At 46.7% G+C, this 20244-nt stretch overlaps 1 protein-coding gene across 4 annotated transcripts in view; it reads right to left on the minus strand.

The window, feature by feature from the left end:
- Ttll8 (tubulin tyrosine ligase like 8) overlaps positions 1–20244 on the minus strand; it is a 71484-nt gene that overhangs the window by 35528 nt on the left and 15712 nt on the right. For 3 of the 4 annotated variants that reach the window (XM_031352341.1, XM_031352335.1, XM_031352350.1), the window contains exons 3-9: positions 16429–16520; positions 13573–13696; positions 12622–12692; positions 11389–11517; positions 10986–11100; positions 10204–10332; positions 1687–1873 (exon numbers count right to left, since the gene is read on the minus strand). In XM_031352341.1, the coding sequence (XP_031208201.1) occupies positions 1687–1873; positions 10204–10332; positions 10986–11100; positions 11389–11517; positions 12622–12692; positions 13573–13696; positions 16429–16520 (847 nt within the window). The remainder of the gene's footprint in view (positions 1–1686; positions 1874–10203; positions 10333–10985; positions 11101–11388; positions 11518–12621; positions 12693–13572; positions 13697–16428; positions 16521–20244) is intronic. The other variant, XM_031352358.1, reaches the window with a different exon arrangement.

The following is a 20244-nucleotide window of genomic DNA, read 5'->3' on the forward strand; positions in this document are numbered from 1 at the left end:
CAGAGTTACCATCTCACAGAGTTACCATCTCACAGAGTTACCATCTCACAGAGTTACCATCTCACAGTGACAGCCCCATATGTCTGTAAACTCAGAACTCTATCCTGGAGAGAACATCTTTCAAAAATGAAACATTTTAGGCTTTTTGAAATTGAAAAAAAAAAAAACTGGAGAAAGTTTTCTACCAGTAGACCATTACTAGAAAATATATTAAGGGATTTTTTTTTTTCTGAACCAAAACAATGGCTGATGTGCAAAAACTGAAAGTAGCTGACTAAAGCAACAACAGGCATGACTTGTGCCCTTCCAAAGAGAGGATCTGGAGAGATGGCTCAGAGGCTAAGAACACTTACTACTCTTGGAAAGGACCCAGGTTTAGTTCCCAGCACCCACATCAGATGACTTGTGGTGATTCAGTAACTATAACCACAACTCTAAGTCCAGGGACTCTGTGGGCACCTATGGGTACCCTATGCACCTGACTGCACACTCATTCAGGCACACACAAATATTTATAAACGGAAATAAAAGAAAGTCAGAAATGAATGACAAGAGTGCCAGGAACAGCAAGCCACGAAAGTCACGCTGTCATGTTTTGTTTGGGAAGCAGTGAAGATTTTTTTAAAGACGAGTAACAAAACACAAAGGAGGTTTTGGGAGTAGTGATTCATGCTAGACCCTGTCTCAAAAACTATATTGTACTTTTCAGGGTTAGCTTGAAAAATAAACAGTCTTGCTATCCTCCCCATGCTGGCCTCAAAACTCAGGGCATAGCCTCATCCAGCCTGGGGCTCATGCTCTTCCTGCCTCAGCCTCCTGAGAGCTAGGATCACAGTGTAAGCCAACAGAAAAGAGGGAAGAGAGAGAGGAGAGGAAGGGAGGAAGCAAGGAGCAGGGCGAAGAGAAAAGGAAAATTCTTGCTATCAAAGCGAGGGAAAGAAGGGTGGAAGCTGAAAACATCCAGGATGGCATGAGGGGGCATTACAGACCCTTGAAACACAATTGCCTCCCTGGTTTTGTCCCTAGGATCCCTGGGTCACTGCCAACCCCACTTTTCTTGCTGGTGTTTGCCATAAGGGGAGGAGAGCTGGGAAGCAGCATTGGCATGTGGGCCTTGGTGGTGAGGGGTGACCAGCATCCCGACAGTCTGAAGGCCAGGGAAGCCCCTTAGCCCACCCTCACTTGCCACTCAGAGTCTTCCAGGTCCTGAGCAGTACAAACTTACCAGGGCTATTGTGATCCAAGTGAGCTCAAGCACGAAAAGCATTGAGGAGGTACACAATGAGATGGCATCCCCTAAAGACACCCACAGGTGGTGACATCTTTTCAACAAATAACAGGCGGTTTGGGTACCCCAACAGCAGAAGGCACCCATAATACCCCAAAGGCAGGTGCTGTAGTATCAGAGGCTACCCCAGGACTCAGAAGGCATCTGTGAGGACCTGTGTTGCTCTGACACCTGTGAGCCTTTTAAAAGAGCTGCTATGATTGCATTCCAACCTCAGACGAGTTAGATAAGCACCCTAATACCCAGACAGATGATGCCCATGCCCTTGACAAGCATTCTAACATCAAGGCACATGCCCTCAATACCCAGATCTGTGCTCCAGCACCCAGACATGCATCCCAATGTGCGCGCGCGCAGTGACCCCCTTCTGGTGCCAAGGCAGGAGGGTGGCATCTTACTGAACCAGTAGGTAGTACTGCTGTGTCAGGTCATTCCATTCCTCCTCAGACAAGGCCTCAGTGCTAGCCTCCAATACGTCGATGTCTTCATGCTCTAGTTGTCCCAGGTAGGCCTGGCACACCTTGCATGCTGTGTCTACAACCTGTCCTGAGAGGCTTGGTAGCTTGAGGTCAGGATTTTCAGGATCTGGAACGGAAGCACATGCCCCGAGTGTGATCTCTACCAGGCTGCTTCCCGATCCCATCACCTCTCCCCTGGTGCTGCCCTTCTCCCTGGGAGGTGATTCCTGTCCTTCAGGAGCCTTGTCTGTCAGTCCCAGTGTTCAGTGTCACTGCTGCCATCAGGGGCCCATACTCTGATGGGCTTGGCTGTCATGATGGAGAGGAGACAGTATATTTTGAATTGTCATAAAGAGCATGCTTTCTGATCACACATTCTGTGACTAGACCTGTGTTGCGGTGACACCTGTGAGCCTTTTGAGCTGCTATGATTGCTAATTCCCATTACTACAGACTTTCCTGGACCACACAGGGGTCATTGGTAGGTCCTGACACCTGAATCCTTTACACAGTGTGTCTCATCTTTCTCAACTCCATGACTAAGGACCAGTGGTGAGTCTTAGAAAGTACAGACTGGGGCTGGCGAGATGGCTCAGCAGTAAGAGCACTGACTGCTCTTCAAATCCCAGCAATCACATGGTGGCTCACAACCAGCCATGAGATCTGACGCCCTCTTCTGGTGCGTCTGAAGACACCTACAGTGGATTAAGCTGGAGCGAGCAAGGCCAAAGCAAGCAGGGCAGGCAGAGGTCCTGAGTTCAATTCCTAGCAACCACACACACGATAGCTCATGGCCATCTGTACAGCTACAGTGTACTCATACACATAAAAATAAAATAAAAAATAAATCTAAAAAAAAAAAAAGAAAGAAAGAAAGTACAGACTGAAAGCAGACTTCAAGTGAACTCAAGAATGTGGCCAATAGACTGAGACTGCCCTGGCTAGCTGTGTAGCCTGCAGGGCTGCAGCATTTCTAGGGACAGCGTGGGGGAGGGGAGGCTGGGTGGGATGGCGGGGTGGGGCAGTGTTGGTAGGGGCATGGCACTAAGGACTGCTGTGATGGGCACAGGCTCACTGAGCATGCTGCAAAGCTAGAGTACTAAATTTATGTGGCAGTTGCAGAGAGTACAAGGGGCATTTGAAATTCACAGAACATAAGCCATTTAAGAAGGAATGTGGCACTTCTGGCTTCCACATGCGAGAGGTGTGGATGCCAGTACTTTCTCTTGAGTAAGAAGCTGAGCTAAACAACCAACAACTCCTGATCTTCCAAAGAAGAGAGGTTAAAGACAAAGCCAGTTTCCCCCAAATTGGAGAGAGGTTGACACATATGGAGAATCAGGACTCACTGGAGTAGAAACTTTCACAGAATGAATGGGAATAGGAAAACCTGGCTGCAGGCATGCGCTCTGAAGGGAGTGCCACAAAGTGTGGAAGGAGAGAAGGAACCAGTGGAAAGGGAGGGGAGATGAGAGAGAGAGAGAGAGACAGACAGACAGAGACAGAGAGAGAGACAGAGAGAGACAGAGAGAGAGACAGAGACACCCAGAGAGACAGAGACAGAGACACAGAGAGACAGAGGCAGAGACAGACTAACCAGTCATCATCATGACAGCTGTCATCCATCCCATTGTATAGACAATCACCTCCACTACCAATGGCAATTCAAAACTGATACACGCAAGTTAAAAAACACAGATTTATAGAGTAGATTACACAATATGCAACTAGTTTCTCTAAGAAACTCCCAGGGGTTAGCGAGATGGCTCAGCAGGTAAGAGCACTGACTGCTCTTCTGAAGGTCCTGAGTTCAAATCCCAGAAACCACATGGTGGCTCACAACCATCTGTAATGAGATCTGACATCCTCTTCTGGTGTGTCTGAAGACAGCTACAGTGAATTGGGCTGGAGTGAGCGGGGCCGGAGCGAGAGGGGCCGGCAGAGGTCCTGAGTTCAATTCCCAACAGTCACACACATGATGGCTCATGGCCATCTGTACAGCTGCAGTGTACTCATACACATAAAATAAAATAAATCTTAAAAAGAAAAAAGAAAAAAAGAAACTTCCATGAAGTGGGAGCCCTAAGAGCAGGAGCAGGGCTGTTTCTGACTCAGTTGTCTGCCTTTGGGTCCCTGTCCCCTAACTAGGCTGCCATGTCTGGCCTCAATAAAAGAAGATGGAGCTAGTCCTACTACAATTTGATATGCCAAGGTGGGTTGGTATCTATCGGAGGCCTCCCTCTTCTCTGAGGACAGAGAGGTGGGTAGGTGGGGTGGAGGAAGGTGAAAGGGCCTGGGAGGAGAGGGAGGAGGGGAAGCTTCAAAGGGATGTAAATTAATTAATTAAAATATAATTAGTTAAAATATAATTAATTAATTAAAAAGAAACTCCCATTTTAAATACACCGCTATCGTAGAGTAAAAGTAAAGGGATGGAACTGGGCATGCTGGTGCACAACTTTAATGCCAGTATTCAGGAGGCAGAGGCAGGTAGATCTCTGAGAGTTCAAGGCCAGCTTGGTCTACAAAGTGAGTTCCAGGATAGCCAGGGTTACGCAGAAAAACCCTGTCTCAAAAAACCAGATAGATAGATAGGTAAGTAGCTGCGGGGTCATGGTGGCACACACCTTTAATCCCAGAACTTGGGAGGCAGAGGCAGGCGGATTTCTGAGTTCGAGGCCAGCCTGGTCTACAGAGTGAGTTCCAGGACAGCCAGAGTTACACAGAGAAACCCTGTCTCGAAACAAAACAAAACAAAACAAAAAAAGATAGATAAGTAGGGAGGTAGGTAGATAGATGATAGAGATAGACAGATAGACAGACAGACAGATGGGAAAAGAGAAAATGTACCATGCTAACATTAATCAAAAGAAAACAGGAATGATGTGTTACTACCCAGCAAAGCAGACTAGAGAGCAAGGGAAATCATCAAGGATTAGTTGATGAAAAATAGCCCATTCTCCAGGAAGATATAACAATGACTAGTACACATGTCGATAACAACAGAGCTTCAAAGCAGCAAAAAGATGACGTGGCTTAAAGGGCAGATTGAAATATACTCACAATCATAAAAGGAGGCAAGCATCAGCACCCCTAGATCAGAAATGGGCAGGTCCAGATAGGCTTGTGGCTCAGGCCTGCCATCTCAGAGTCTGAGGTAGACTGACCACAAGCTGAAGGCTTATCTGGGTGAGCTCAAGACCAGCCTAAGTCTCTATGACTCTGTCTGAAAATTTAACAAGGGCTGGGCTATACGTGGTAAGGCACTGACCCAGTATGTGCGAGGTCCTGAGTTTAATCTACAGAGAAAAGGAGAAATTTTTTAAAATGGTGGGGGAGAAGATACAAGTGGTCAGATCCAGATGAGCTCAAGACTAGCTTGGGAATGGAGGGGGGAGAGAGGGAGGCAGTAGGCAGAAAATCGGTAAAGACAGCCTAACTAAAGAGCACCACTGTCAACTGGCTCTAACTGATGTTACATGCTACTTGTACTAGTTGGCTTTGTGTGTCAACTTGACACAAGCTAGAGTCATCAAAGGGGAAGGAGCCTTAGTTGGTACAGTAAAGCATTTTCTCAATTAGTGACCAATGGGGAGGGCCCAGCCCACCATTGTGGGTGGGGTCATTCCTAGGCTGGTGGTCCTAGGGTCTGTAAGAAAGCAGACTGAGCAAGCCATGGGGAGCAAGCAAGCCGTAAGCAGCATCCCTTCATGGCCTCTACATCAGCTCCTGCCTCCTGGTCCCTGCCCTGCTTGAGTTCCTATCCTGACTTCCTCCAATGATGGATTGTAATCTGGAAATGTAAGGCAAATAAGCCCTTTCCTCCCTAACTTGCTCTTTGGCCATGGTGTTTCATCAAAACAATAAAATCCCAACTAAGACACTGTATTTACTAAACATGCTCAGTAGCGATCTCAGTCTGGTCACAAAACATGTCAAAATATCAAAAGAACAGAAAGTGTAACATGCCCCCTAACTACCATAGGCTTAAAAGTAGAATCAAGAAAAGCAGCTGGTCTACATAGTGAGATCCAGGACAGCCAGGGCTATACAGTGAGGGTCTGTCTCAAAATTAGTAGTAATAACAATACACATGGTAAAGAAAAAGTAAAAGAAAATTTCAATTAGGTAAGAATGAAATCACAACTTATAAAATTTGTGGGATGGCACCAGAATAATGCTTAGAAAATTTATATCAGTGACTGATTAGAAAATTAGCTAGAAAGTGAGGAAAAGAAAATAAAATTAAACTCATATGGAAGAAAATGTAAAAATTAGAGTAGAAAGTGAAAACAGGAAAACAATAGAAAAAACCCTAATGATTCCTAAATCTTGATTTTTGAAAAGAACAAAACAATAAATTAATCCCTAGCCAAGTTAAGAAAGAGAAGAAACAAATTACTAATATTGGAGGTGAGAGAGGGGACATCACTACAGATTCCCCACTTTTCACTGATTTTCAGCAAGTAGACAGACTAACAAACGCAGTAAGACAAGATTGGAAAAGAGCAAAGCTGTGTTTAGTCACAGATAATAGGATTATTTTTAGTAAAAATACAAAAGATTCAACAGAGCCCTGGAAGAATAAGATACCAGGGTGTGTCACTTTTATAGGTAGGGAACAACTGGAATTTGAAATTTTAAAATATTCTGTTTACATTAGAACCTCATGTGTGTGTGTGTGTGTGTGTGTGTGTGTGTGTGAGCACACGCGCGCGTGTGTTTGAGACAGGGTTTCTCTGTGTAGCCTGGGAGTCCTGGAACCTACTCTGTCCACCAAGCTAGTCTCAAACTCTGAGATCCTCCTGTTTCTTTCTCCCAAAGGCTAGGGTTAGAGGCCTGTATCAGCATTGCCTAGGTAGAAATAAAGTAGAAAATAAGTAAAAATAAATCTAACAAAATAAGCATAAGATCTACATGAGGAAAACTTCAAACTCTGACAAATAATATTGAGGAACTAACAGAGAGTACTATTCCAAGTAAACAAGCAAGAAAAACCGAGTGTGAAAGTGTCGGTTCTCTCCAACCTGGTTTAAACACAACCAATGTCACACAAAGACACGCTGAGAATGTCAACACATGCTATAGTCTAAGACCAGATTTGTGCATTATGTACCAAAGGAGAAGAACTAAATTTGAGGGTTCAAGACTTATGGGTATTAAAACAGTGCAGTATCAGTGAGATGGCTCAGAGATTAAGAGCATGGACTGTTCTTCCAGAGGTCCTGAGTTCAATTCCCAGCAACCACGTGGTGGCTCACAACCATCTGTGTTGGGATCCAAGGCACTCTTCTGGTGTGTCTGAAGACAACTACAGTGTACTCATAGACATTAAATAAATAAATAAATCTTTAAAAAGGGCTGGTGAGGTAGCTCAGTGGGTAAGAGCACCGACTGCTCTTCCAAAGGTCATGAGTTCAAATCCCAGCAACCACATGGTGGCTCACAACCACCCATAATGAGATCTGACACCCTCTTCTGAAGGTGCATCTGAAGATAGCTACAGTGTACTTATAATAAATAAATAAACAAAAAATAAATAAATATTTTAAAAAAACAGTGTAGTGTCACTGTAAGAATATGTAGATTATGGAATATGGAATAGAATAAAGGCTTTTCCCAAAGAAGTCATACACAGACCTGACCAACTTGTATGTAACAGAGGAACAAAACAAATGAAGAGATAAAGATATCCTCTCAAAAAACAATCTTCTCAACTAATGGTGCTGGACACCAGTCTGGGACAAGTGATGGAGTGAGGGATGGTGCCGGAAGACCAGCTTGGTGGCTTAGGGCCTACTGCTCTTGAAGAACAGCAGAGTTTGACTTCCAGCACCTGTATCAGGAGACTCATAAGTGCCTGTAACTCCAGCTCCCGATCAGAGCAGCACCTCTGGCCCCTGTGGGCACCTATACCCATGTGTGTACACACATAAACACACACACACACACATGCACATGTGCACACAAACACTCACATGCACACACACGCACCACGGACACTTCTACATGCGCGCACACACATACACAAACTTAAAAATAATAAAAACAAATCTTTAAAAGAAAGACAAAATCAAATCTAGATACAGATCTCAACTTCAAAAGCAATTCCAAAAGGATATTATATCTAAATGGAAGAGAAGAAGCCACAAAACTCTTAGGTGAGAAAACATAAAGGATATTCAAGGGAACCTTGAGCTTTCTGTTGTCTGCCTTAGATACCACATTGAAGGCTTGAGCTAGAAAGAAATTTTATGAAGTGAGTTGACTTCATAAAACTCTAAAATTAAAATTATGTGCTGGGCGAAAGTCATTTTCAACAGAGTGAAGACAATCCAAAGACTGAGGGTGGGTAGGGGAGGGTTGGCAACATCTGCACACATCTGACAAAGGGACACTACCCAAAGTATACAAAGAGCTCCTGAAACTTAGTAAGAAAATGGAGCAACCCAATTTAAAAAAACAGACCTATCACAGGAGATGTCCCGCTGGCCAATGACATATGAAACGATGCTTGATGTCATATGTCACTAGTGAACTACAAATTCAACAAGAGTGTAACAGTACTACAGACCTAACAAGAGTGTAACACTACTACAGACCTAACCACAGGGTAACACTACTACAGACCTAACCACAGGGTGACACTACTACAGACCTAACCACAGGGTGACACTACTACAGACCTAACTACAGGGTAACACTACTACAGACCTAACCACAGGGTAACACTACTACAGACCTAACCACAGGGTGACACTACTACAGACCTAACCACAGGGTGACACTACTACAGACCTAACCACAGGGTAACACTACTACAGACCTAACAACAGGGTGACACTACTACAGACCTAACCACAGGGTAACACTACTACAGACCTAACAACAGAGTAACACTACTACAGACATAGCCAATGGTTAAAATCCGCAACATGGGCACCTTGGTATCTGCAGTTGAATCATCCTGGAAAAGGGATGCTGAGGCCTTAATGAGCTATTGCTGTAGCATCTAATCATACACCTCTTTATTTCCTCAAAGAAGTTGAAATTTTATGGCCGTGCAAATTTGTGCATAGAGGTCTGTAGCAGCTTTATCTGTGAGAAGAGTCCTTCTGTGGGTGAAGGGATAAATAACCCAGCACACACCTCGGTGAACTGTTCATCACTAACCACAAAACAGCAAACAGAAGCAACTTCAAAGCCTGTGGCTAAGTAAACAAAGCCAGTGAGAAGAGGTTGCAGACTGCCAGGTCCCCTCCTTAGACGTCCTGAAAAAGGAAGAATCACGGAGACAAGAAAAGAGGCCAGGAGTTGCAGGAATCACCTCAGCCTGGCTTACGTGGCTAGGGGCCCTTAGTTACTTTACATGCCTTGATTATCACCACCCAGACAGTTCAGCCACAACCAATCACATCCACTCCACAAAAGCCTCTGATCGCAGCCCGAAGCTGCCTGATTTACATGTTACTTTTCAAATACATCCTTTAAAGTTCTGAACTTTAATCTAAGGGAATCTAAGGGGTCTCTCTGGACACCCTTGGACCATCTAGAATGGAGCTCTTCTCTATTGAAGGCTCTTGCTTGAATTCAGCACATAGGCAGAGCAGCACAGCTATGCATCCTACAAACCTAAGCTCGAGATGAGCCCAGGTTCTGAGCAGAAGGATATCCACACAGAGGTCAGAAGTAGGTGGCACTCCTCTAAGCCAGTTTCTTTCCAACTGCTTTAACAAATGGACCTCTAGAATAGTGACATTAATAGTGGGATGCATAAGGACTGGGATGGATCAGAAACCAAGGTACCGTCTGCTCAATTTGCCATTAGCCTAAAACTGTTCTAAAGGAAAAAAGAGAAGGAGGGGGGAGGAGGAGGAGGAGGAGGAGGAGGAGGAGGAGAAGGAGAAGAAGAAGAAGAAGAAGAAGAAGAAGAAGAAGAAGAAGAAGAAGAAGAAGAAGAAGAAGAAGAAGAAGAAGAAGAAACCCACAAATTTTATTAAAGCAGACAATAACAATGACATCAACAGCAGAAATCATTAAACCTAGGAGACTGCTTGTGTGCGCATATCACACAGTACTGGTTCTGTATCACATATACTTCCAGGGGCCATGAGGAGGGTCAGAGCAATGACTACTGGTTGGATACTGCACCTAGGGGTGTGTGTGTGTGCAGGATTTAGTGTGATCATGAAATAATGGTGCCTGGTACTGATATGTTCTGCAAACAGGATGACCAGGGTCTTAGCTGACTGTCAAAACAGAAGATAGGCCATGAGAGTCAAAAATAAATCAGAAGAAGCACTGTCTCCTACTCCATGCTTGTTGCACCACCAAAGCCACAGTGCCCAACCTGTCCATCAGCCATAGACACTCCACCTCACCAGCTAAAGACCTTTCCTATTGACCAGAGACTCCACACCCCACCAGGCATAAAGGCCCTGCCCCATAGCTGTGTACCTTTCTTGGGGCTGGGGTCTCCATTCTTGGCCTCTTCCTTCTTACTCTTGCCCTTGACTTTGTTGCAGTAATTCTGGTGCTGGACTACCCACTTGAGGATGCTGGCAGCCATTGTGCGCCGGAAATCATCTGGAAGGACAGCAAGGCCTCTCTCCCACTGCCCACCCAGAGCAGAGAGGCAGCAGAGCATGCCATGGGGGCCTCCCTGCCTTCCTCACCAGCTGCTTCCCTATTTGTTGCTCACCCACCTGTCCACACCCAGCCCCAACAGCTGCTCCTTCCAGCTACTGTTCTCCTCCCTTCTCCACTGTTCTCTGTTGTCACTGCCCCAAAGCCCTAGGAGACCTGAGGGCTATTCCTAGTACTTCCCTTACTACACTGCTGGGATCCTCTGAGGAATCTAAGGGGTCTCTCTGGACACCCTTGGACCATCTAGAATGGAGCTCTTCTCTATTGAAGGATCTTGCTTGAATTCAGCACATAGGCAGAGCAGCACAGCTATGCATCCTACAAACCTAGGCTCGAGATGAGCCCAGGTTCTGAGCAGAAGGATATCCACACAGAGGTCAGAAGTAGGTAATACTCCTCTAAGCCAGTGCTGTTTCCCTTCAGAGCCAAGATCTGAACACTTAGCTCTACAGCTTCTGGCTGCCTCAGGTCACTCCTCCCAAACTGCCAACATTGCCTGTGGATGTTTCCAAGCTGGCTGTTACCAAGTAGACCAGAGATGTAGTCCTCACTCTCTGGATATATGGTACCTCAGAAGGCCATGGGTCACTCACCCAAGAATTCCTGCTTCTCGCTCTCAGTGCAAAGGCCATAGCAACGTGGGAAGAAGGTATTCGGGTTGGCTTGGACGTACCAAGGCAGACTCCTCATGTTCAAGCAGAGTCCAATCTCCAGAGAGAGCAGTGCATCAGGCACCTCAGTGGGCAGCCTCACATAAAGTGAATCCCACTGGGGACCCATGTTTGACCCTACCCACGTTCCCTGGGAAGGGATCTTGCATGGCATCGAGAGTACCCAGAGACAGAGGGAGGAACAGAGATGCAGGTGGGCAGGTGGGCATGTAGAATAGGAGGTGGGGGGTGTCCTTAGGAGAAGCCTGTATGTGACCATTCCGTCTGGTTCTCCCAGCTGTAGAGGGCCCACCCACTCAGACTAAGCCCAGGCCCTCCCATCCACCTTGGTCGTGAAGGATGCTGTCTTCCCATAGTGATTGAGCATCTGGTCACAGGTCAGGCTATGGTAGTCCACAACATCCCTCTTGATAGTCCAGAGGAGGTATGGTATCTCGTTCTTTACCAACCTGGACTGGCAAGAAGAGCCATCTATCAACACCCAGCATTCAGGGCTCTGTGTCTTTGGCATGCTGGGATATAGCTGAGATTGGGTGGTGGGATGGAGACTGTGGTGATTCTGGCTAAAGGCTTCATCTCAACTGAGGTTACATGGCTCCTGAGGGCCACACATGTTAGTATGAAGACAGCCTGGACTACACGGGGTGTCTGCTCCCCGGAAGCCAACTGCTTGTCTCAGTTTGGGGCTGCAGGTGAATTTGAACTCTTCCCAGCCTGGTATCTATTTGAGACTTAGAGATGTGCTCTCTGTGGACTAGAGGTAACTGTGATGCTCTGAGAACCAGGGGTGTAGTGCAGGGGAAGCTTTCTCACAGAACCCCTAGGAGGCAGCTTTTCCCCACTGTAGAGCAGGGAAAGGCCCAGGATCTGGTCCTCCTGCATCCCACACTGACTAGCACAAGTAAAGGTCTATGTGGCTGTGGACTGAGATGCTGAGTGGTGCGGCCAGGAGTCCATGTATTACAGGATGGAGGCAGAAGGGGCCCGATGCAGTAGAATAAATTAGACTAAGTGCACAGCTGCCTTCAGAAATGGAATTAACTCCATAAACCTAATGTGTTTACTGACTGACCTGTGAGCTAATCCTCTGTCGAGAATTTATTTGGTTTTTAAAACAAACATTGATTCATGGTATACACAGACATTCTGGATACCTGATCTTTTAATTTACATGTCGGGTAAAAATTTCCACCCTGTGACTAATCTTTTTGTTTTCTTTATAGAAGATATAGGAGAGCTTCAGAGGAGCCAGGCTAGGGGCGACTGGGGTACAACAGCTGTGTTACTGGAGACCCCATTTAATCACTGACCAGGCCCCTTCTGCCTCCATCCTGTAATACATGGACTCCTGACCCCACCACTCAGCATCTCAGTCCACAGCCACATAGACCTTTACTTGTGCTAGTCAGTGTGGGATGCAGGAGCTAGGAGCAGGATGCAGGGAAGCCAGATGCCCCAGGGTCCATGTTCTCATACAGGAGTCTCACTTCTATTCAGTGTGCTCTGTCTTACTTTTAAAAGGCCATGGTATACCCCAATACCAGGCCACAGGGCCTACCATCACATCGTGGATATCATCGAACCTCTCCAAGGCTATTTCTTGATTTTCTTTGATCTCAGCACTTTTATCTGCAAAGAAAACACAAGAGAGACACCGCTGCCACCGTATGCAGGTACCTCGCCTGACTCCCTGGAGGGTTGGAGTCCCACTATGAAGGGATGGCCATTTGTCTACTAAAAGCTCCACGTGATGTTTCCCATGGGGCAGCAGCTGTGGAGGCCACATGTGGCATTTCCTCCAGCATTCTGTGGACCATCCCACCTAGGTAGGCTGTGTTAGGGGATACTGAAGACCCTCAGGGTAGGAGGCAGTAGAGGCTTGAGGCATGAGTCTGGGGAGGACTGGCCTGAACTATGGGTACCTGAGGAATGACCTTGGTGGGGGATGGACCTGGAAGAAGAATGGCTAGGGCTGGGTGTGGGCATGGGGACACCAAAAAGTTAACTGGTACCACAGTAGGAGTGTGACTGCCTGGGATGTGTGAGGTTGGGAAGGTTGGATACGCAAAGACAGATGCCAGTGGATATGTAGAGTCAGCACACCTAGGATAGCTGACTTATTAGCCACCTATAAAAAAATCCCTTCATGGGTTTGCAACCCCATAGGAAGGACAACAAGATCAACCAACCAGACTCCCCAGAGCTCCCAGGGACAAAGCCACCAACCAAGGAGTATACATGGCTCCAGCTGCATATGTAGCAGAGGATGACCTTGTCAGGCATCAAGGTTTGATAGATGCCCCAGTATAGGGGAAAAGAGGGTGGGGAGGCAGGAGTGGGTGGGTGGAGGAACACCCTCATAGAAGCAGGGGGAGCGGGGAATTGGGTAAGGGGATAACACTTGAAATGTAAATAAATGAAAAAAATAATTTCTTTAAAAAAAGAAAAGATAATAAGAAAAAACCAATCCTTTAAGGTGTGTCTGTTATTCCACCCATATGTCCTTTACCTTCACTTCCAACATTCTGAAGAGCTCTGGGAAAGAAATTGAACTTCTTCTCCACCCAGCCCTTTCTTCGCAAGGTGGCTCGGATGACAGGGTAGTGTCCGTAGATGGAGAAAATCTTCTTCTCCTGAAAACAGCAGGGTCTTAGCTGCAGGGTCTTAGCTGCAGGGTCTTAGCTGCAGTGTCATCTTAGCTGCAGGGTCTTAGCTGCAGGGTCTTAGCTGCAGGGTCTTAGCTGCAGTGTCGTCTTAGCTGCAGGGTCTTAGCTGCAGGGTCTTAGCTGCAGTGTCGTCTTAGCTGCAAGGTCTTAGCTACAGGGTCATAGCTGCAGGGTCTTAGCTGCAGTGTCATCTTAGCTGCAGTGTCGTCTTAGCTGCAGGGTCTTAGCTGCAGGGTCTTAGCTGCAGTGTCGTCTTAGCTGCAGTGTCTTAGCTGCAGGGTCTTAGCTGCAGGGTCTTAGCTGCAGTGTTTTAGCTGCAGAGTCTTAGCTGAAGCCCTCGGCAGTAAGGGGATTGAGGTAGGATGGACCAGACTGCACCATGACAAGACCACACTGCCCAGAGAGCACAGGAATGTCCTCAGCACACACAAGAGTGTATGTGTGTGTGCACACACATGGGGGCTTAAACATATAAGCCTCACAGTTGCTGCTCTGTATTTATTCATTGTTGGGTTTGGATTACAGCAGCGATCACTTTTACACACTCATTCACACACTCAAAGAGGCCAAAACACAACCAAGAAATCAGCACTTCCTGTGCAGCTGTGCACCTGTAGCCCCGACTCAGGATTTCTGGATTTGGGATACAGGTGGGACACACAGTTACAAATGCTTGAGGGTCTAGGGAAAAACTGAGGACTCCCAGTGCAGCAGTCTTTTATAGGAAAAAAATGAGTGTCCTGGCTAATTGTATGTCAGTTTAACACAAGCTAAAGTCATTTGGGAAGAGGAAACTCAATTGAGAAAATGCCCCCACCACATTGGTCTGTGCCTGTCTCTGGGGGCATTTTCTTGATTGACAATAGATGTGGGAGGATCCAGCCCACTATGGGCGGTGCCACCCCTATGCAGGGGTCTGGAGTTATGCAGGAAAGCAGGCTAAGCAAACCATAGGAGTAAGCCAGTGAGGAGTGAGCCTCGGCTTCATTATCTGCCTCCAGGTTCCTGCCTTGACTACAACCCTGTAGTATGAGATAAATCCTTTCTTCTCCAAGATGTTTTTGGTCATGGTGTCTTTAACACAACAAAAGAAACACTAAGACAAGAGAGTGTGCCTCGTGTTTATAAAAGCTGTGGGTGCCTGAGTTCAGAATGGCAGAAAGAGAAAAACTAACAGGTAACCGAAGAAGAGGCAGGTCCAGCCCAGAGGCTGCTGGAGTACTGACTCACCATATGGAGATGGTTACCTGCGTGTGGATGAGCAGGTGGGTGGCAGCTAGTGGGAGAACGGAACTGTACTGCCTCCATCTTCTCAGCCCAGGGAAGTCAGGGAAGGAATAGTCATTGATCATTACTTTTCCCCAGTGGGCTCATGTGCTTGAGGTATGGTCACCAGCATGGAGTGGGGACATGCCCAAGAAGGGTAAGGGTGAGCTAGCTCTCACACACTGAGCAGTTATAAAAGAGTGAGCCAAGTCGCCATCTCCCTCTGATCTCCTCTATCAAATTTTTTTTCCTCCTACATGCATGCCTACGATGGTGCCATCTGTCACACGGTGACAGAGCCAAGCAGGGGGAACTGCTCGTGCTCTGGCTTTCGGCCCCCAAAACTAGGTGGTGAGTACATTTCTTTTCCTAATAAAATGCGAAGCCTCGGGTATTTTATATAGCCACAGACAAAAAGCAGACATTCATGTGGGCACCCGAAGCCACCTGGAGAAGGCGGTGATATGACCTGAGTACTCAGTCACTAGCAGGGTCAGGGATGGGCAGGGTCAGCTAGGCTCAGGCAGGAGGAGTGGCTTAGAGCCCCTGGTGTCCTGCAGCAGATGTACAGATCCTGATGGGTCATGTATGCAGGACACTGTCCCTGGGCTCTAACCAGTAAGGTGACAGGATATATGGAAGTCATTAGCATCATCCCAAAACTGTGACAGGATTTTGCAGATGTCACTGAGGCCCTAAATCTATGGGCTCTGATGGATATACAGTCCATCTCCTGGGGGCCTAAACTCATCGGGGTATCCCTAAAAGAGGCTTGAAGCTCAGACTACCCCACAGAGGAGGGATTCATCTGACTCCCAAACAGCTGGAAGAAGAAATGTTTAGGAAGTGAGCGTAGCCAGGTGTAAGTGGGATCTTGGTCAGCAAACCAAGCCACTACCAGAACCCAGACTCTATCACAGAGACATAGACAAGCTGAGCTCAGAGCCCATCACACAGACATGAATAGAGAGACAAGCTGAGCCCAGGTCCCAACACAGAGATCCCCGACAGAGACACTGTAGTGATGTTTTCTATAGATAAATTTTGTGTTGCCAGGTAACAGAGATACACAACCTTGTCTCCCTGGAAGATCTGACTCTATCCGGGAGAATACTAACTAAGATGGCTGGAACTAAGTTCTGGTACCCACAGAAGATCTGTGGGCTAGAAGGTCCCACTAAACTGCCGTTCAGTGGGAAAGTCATCCAAGTGCCCACCACCCATGGCTATGTACATTCACAGAACACGAGGAGGAGCTGGCTATTGGAGCTACACGGGAGATTCAGACAAATTCAAAAGTGATGCTAGCACCATCTCCATATAGAGGAAGTCATACAGTTAGGCCGATACCCAAATGAACTTTCAAAACAATTTCCCATTTTTTTTTTTTTTAAAAACAGCACCCCCCGCCCAAGAGTCAGAAACACATTTACCTTGATGGCTTTTTCTGTTAACTGTCTTGCTATTTTGTATCTGTCTAATTTGGGGGAAGAAGACAAATCTTGGGGAATTCCTTGTTTTAGCTCTGCAAAAGAGAAACAGACATCAAGGCAAAGGAAAGGGTTCATGGCTTAGGACAGTCACTCCAGCCTGATAACAGACTTGCGTGGAGGCCTCGTACCCACCCGCCTCTGCCCACTTCCTGTGGATCTCAGCTTTCTTTGCCCTTGCTACCTTTTGTGAGTCTTTAATGAACCCTCCCCCTAGTCTCCCCACCCTCCCACCCCCGGGCCACTCTGGCATTGCTTAGTCAGTTTGTTTCTTTGTTTTTGAGACAGGTTCCCTCTACCATCACCCTGGTTATCCTAGAAGTCACTCTAGACCAGGCTGGCCTTGAACTCACAGAGATCCCCTACTTCTGACTCTTGAGTGCTGGGACTGAAGGCATGCGCCACCAAGCCTGGCCTGCACTGGGTAATCATGGTCCTCTCTATATGTCTCTAACAGGTGGTGAGAGAAATTTCAGGCCCCCATTATCTCCACCCGAGTCCTTGGCTTTTATTCAGTAGCTGTCCTCTCTCCTGCCTGGAGGAAGTCCCCCAATGTCTCTCCCACTCTGGATGCCCTCCCTGACACCAGCTTCTCTCTTGGCAACCTTTGGATGCCAATTGTTCCCATAGGCACACACTAAGCACTGCAGTGTCCTGGATCTCCTTCTTCTTTGCTGCACTTCCCCCCACCCCACCCCGATCCCTCACCATCTGCTGGGTCCCCATAGGCCGTGCCTGCAGCGTACACTGAGTCTTCCCTTCACAAAGCACGAGCCTTCGGCTGACCAGCATTACCCTCCTCATACCCGTCACAGCTTCCCCTTCTCTCCCCAAACACTGCATGTGGAGTCTTCACCGTGGCTGCTTCCCTGAAATGTACAGATCTCTCCAGACTGCCCTGACCCAGTCCTCTTGGGTCTGCCATGTCGTAGACACCGGGGAGCTTCCGGAGGCATGAATCCAACCCTGCTCCTCTTGTGTCTCTCCTCACCCCGAATCCACTCTAGACCCCAACTGCCGTGTGACAAGAGGCTCAGAATTGATTCTGAAGCATGTAAAGGCCACACAAAGCTTCTAACCGAACACACAAAGGAGGAAACCACCACAACATCACCCAGGGAAACGTTCTCAGATGGCATACACAAATGAAAGTCGAAACGGGTGCATTCAGAACTGTTGAGATTAAAATGCGCTGGGACTGGGGCTGTGGTGTAACTGGTAAAGGGTGTGGTGGTTTGAATAAAATTGGCCCCCATAGGCTCACAGGGAGTGGCACTATTAGGAGGTGTGGCCTTGTTGGAGTGGGTGTGGCCTTGGAGTGGGTGTGGCCTTGTTGGAGGAAGTGTATCACTGGTGGTGGGCTTTGGGGTTTCAAAAGCCCAAGCCAGGCATAGTGCAGAGTGTTATCCTCTCTTTCTGTTGGCTACCACTCCAGATGTGGAACTCTCGGCTACGTCTCTAGTACCATGTCTGCCTGAGTGCAGCCATGCTTCCCACCATGATGACAATGGATTAAACCTCTAAACTATAAGCCAGCCCTGATTGATATTTTCCTTTATAAGAGTTGCTTTGGTCATTGTATCTCTTCACAGCAATACAACCCTAACTAGGACAAAGTGCTTCCCCTACAAGCAGCAGAACATGAGTCCCATCATCAACCCTGGGAAGGTGGAGACAGGAGGATCCTTGGGGCTTGCTGTCCAGCCTGTTTAGTATGTACACAGATGTACATAGCATGCACACAAATTATAATGTCTGCTTTATTAAGAAAATGAAAAGCCAAAACATAGACTGGGAACAATATTTACAAATACACTGCTTGGACATAAAAAGGTATAGAGCCAGTATCCCATTTAGACCAAGTGAAGCCCAAGCCAGAGCTGTCAAAAGTCCTCTATAAAGATGGGGATCAGAACAAGGGTACATAGGAAGGGGTAGGGGTGCATAGGCAGTATAGGAGGGGTGCATAGGAAGATGTAGGGGTGCATAGGAAGGTATAGGGGTGCATAGGGAGGTGTCAGGGCGCATAGAAAGGAGTAGGGGAGCATAAGAAGCTGTAGGGGTGCACAGGAAGCTGTAGGGGTGCATAAGGAGGAGTAGGGGTGCATAGGAAGTATAGGAGGGGTGCATAGGAAGGTGTAGGGTGCATAAGAAGGTGTATGGGTACATAGGAAGGTGTAGGGACCAAAGGAAGGTGTAGGGGGTGCATAGGAAGGTATAGGGGTGCATAGGAAGGTGTAGGGGTGCATAGGAAGGTGTAGAGACCATAGGAAGGTATAGGGGTGCATAGGAAGGTATAGGGGTGCATAGGAAGGTGTAGGGGTGCATAGGAAGGTGTAGGGGTGCATAGGAAGGTGTAGAGACCATAGGAAGGTATAGGGGTGCATAGGAAGGTGTAGGGTTCGTAGGAAGGTGTAATGAAAGCAAATCAGTAAATATGCTCAGATAATAATGCCTTAAAGTGCACACAACAGAGGTTATCACACAAGGAGAAATCTCTAAGTCTGTATTCACAGAGTTAGGGCTTGACTCTCAGTAACCGATGGATGAGTGGACACCAGAACCAGTGTGACCAGCAGAACCTCACTCTTTGTTCAATGCTCACACATTCGTTATTATTCTAGAAGAGTCATTAAAGTTGATCTTAAAGAAACTCTAGGCCAATTTCAAAGAGTTTGAGAGTCCTAAAAACTCTCCTGACCACAGAGCAATTAAGTCAGAAATCAATATAAAAATTAACAGAAAACTCCTGAATATGTGTACTAAATGATTTGTGGGTCCGGAAAAAACATATCAAGATGTAACTTTATCTGTTTACTCAAAGACAACCAAAACACCAAATTTCAAGAACTTTTCAGATATAAATGCACATATCAGAAAGTCATACAGGCTGAGCTGAGTGTGGTGGCGCACGCCTTTAGTCCCAGCATTCAAGAGGCAGAGGCAGGTGGATTTCTGAGTTCAAGGCCAGCCTGGTCTACAGAGTGAGTTCCAGGCCAGCCAGGGCTACACAGAGAAACGCTGTCTTGAAAAGCAAACAAACAAAAAACAAAAAGAAAAAGAGAAAATAATAAAGGCTAAGAACATTGATTCAAAGGTGAATGTGGTGTCGTATGCCTGTAATCCCAACATTTGGGAGTTGGAATGGCTGGAAAATACGGAGTTGGCATGCATCCTTGGCTACAGATAAATAAGAGACATTGTTAGGCTGGCAAGATGCCTCAGCTGGTAAGAGTACTGCTGCTCTTCCGAAGGTCCTGAGTTTAAATCTCAGCAACCACATGGTGGTTCACAACCTCCCATAATGAGATCTGATGCCCTCTTCTGGTGTGTCTAAAGACAGCTACAGTGTGTTTATTTATAATAATAAATAAATCTTTGGGTCAGAGTGAGCAGGGACTGAGGGAGTGAGCAGAAGTCCTAAAAATTCAATTCCCACCAACCACATGAAGGCTCACAACCATCTGTACAGCTACTCATCTACAATAAATAAATAATCTTTTCTTTTAAAAGAGACATTGTCTTAAGAAACCAAATCCAAACAAAAAACCCCAATGTATTTAGCATATATCTCAGCAAGCTGGAAAGAACACAGTAAATGTAAACTCAAAGAAACTACTACAGAAGAGGAGACAGACATTAATGAAATATTTTCTTGGTTCTGTGACCCAGTGTAGGGGAATGCCAGGGTCAATAAGTGGGAGAGGGTGGGGTGGCAGACATGGGGAGGGGGAGGCAACAGGGGTTTGTTTTTGTTGT

This window comes from Mastomys coucha, unplaced genomic scaffold (assembly GCF_008632895.1).
Source record: "Mastomys coucha isolate ucsf_1 unplaced genomic scaffold, UCSF_Mcou_1 pScaffold11, whole genome shotgun sequence".
Classification (NCBI taxonomy): Eukaryota; Metazoa; Chordata; class Mammalia; order Rodentia; family Muridae; genus Mastomys; species Mastomys coucha.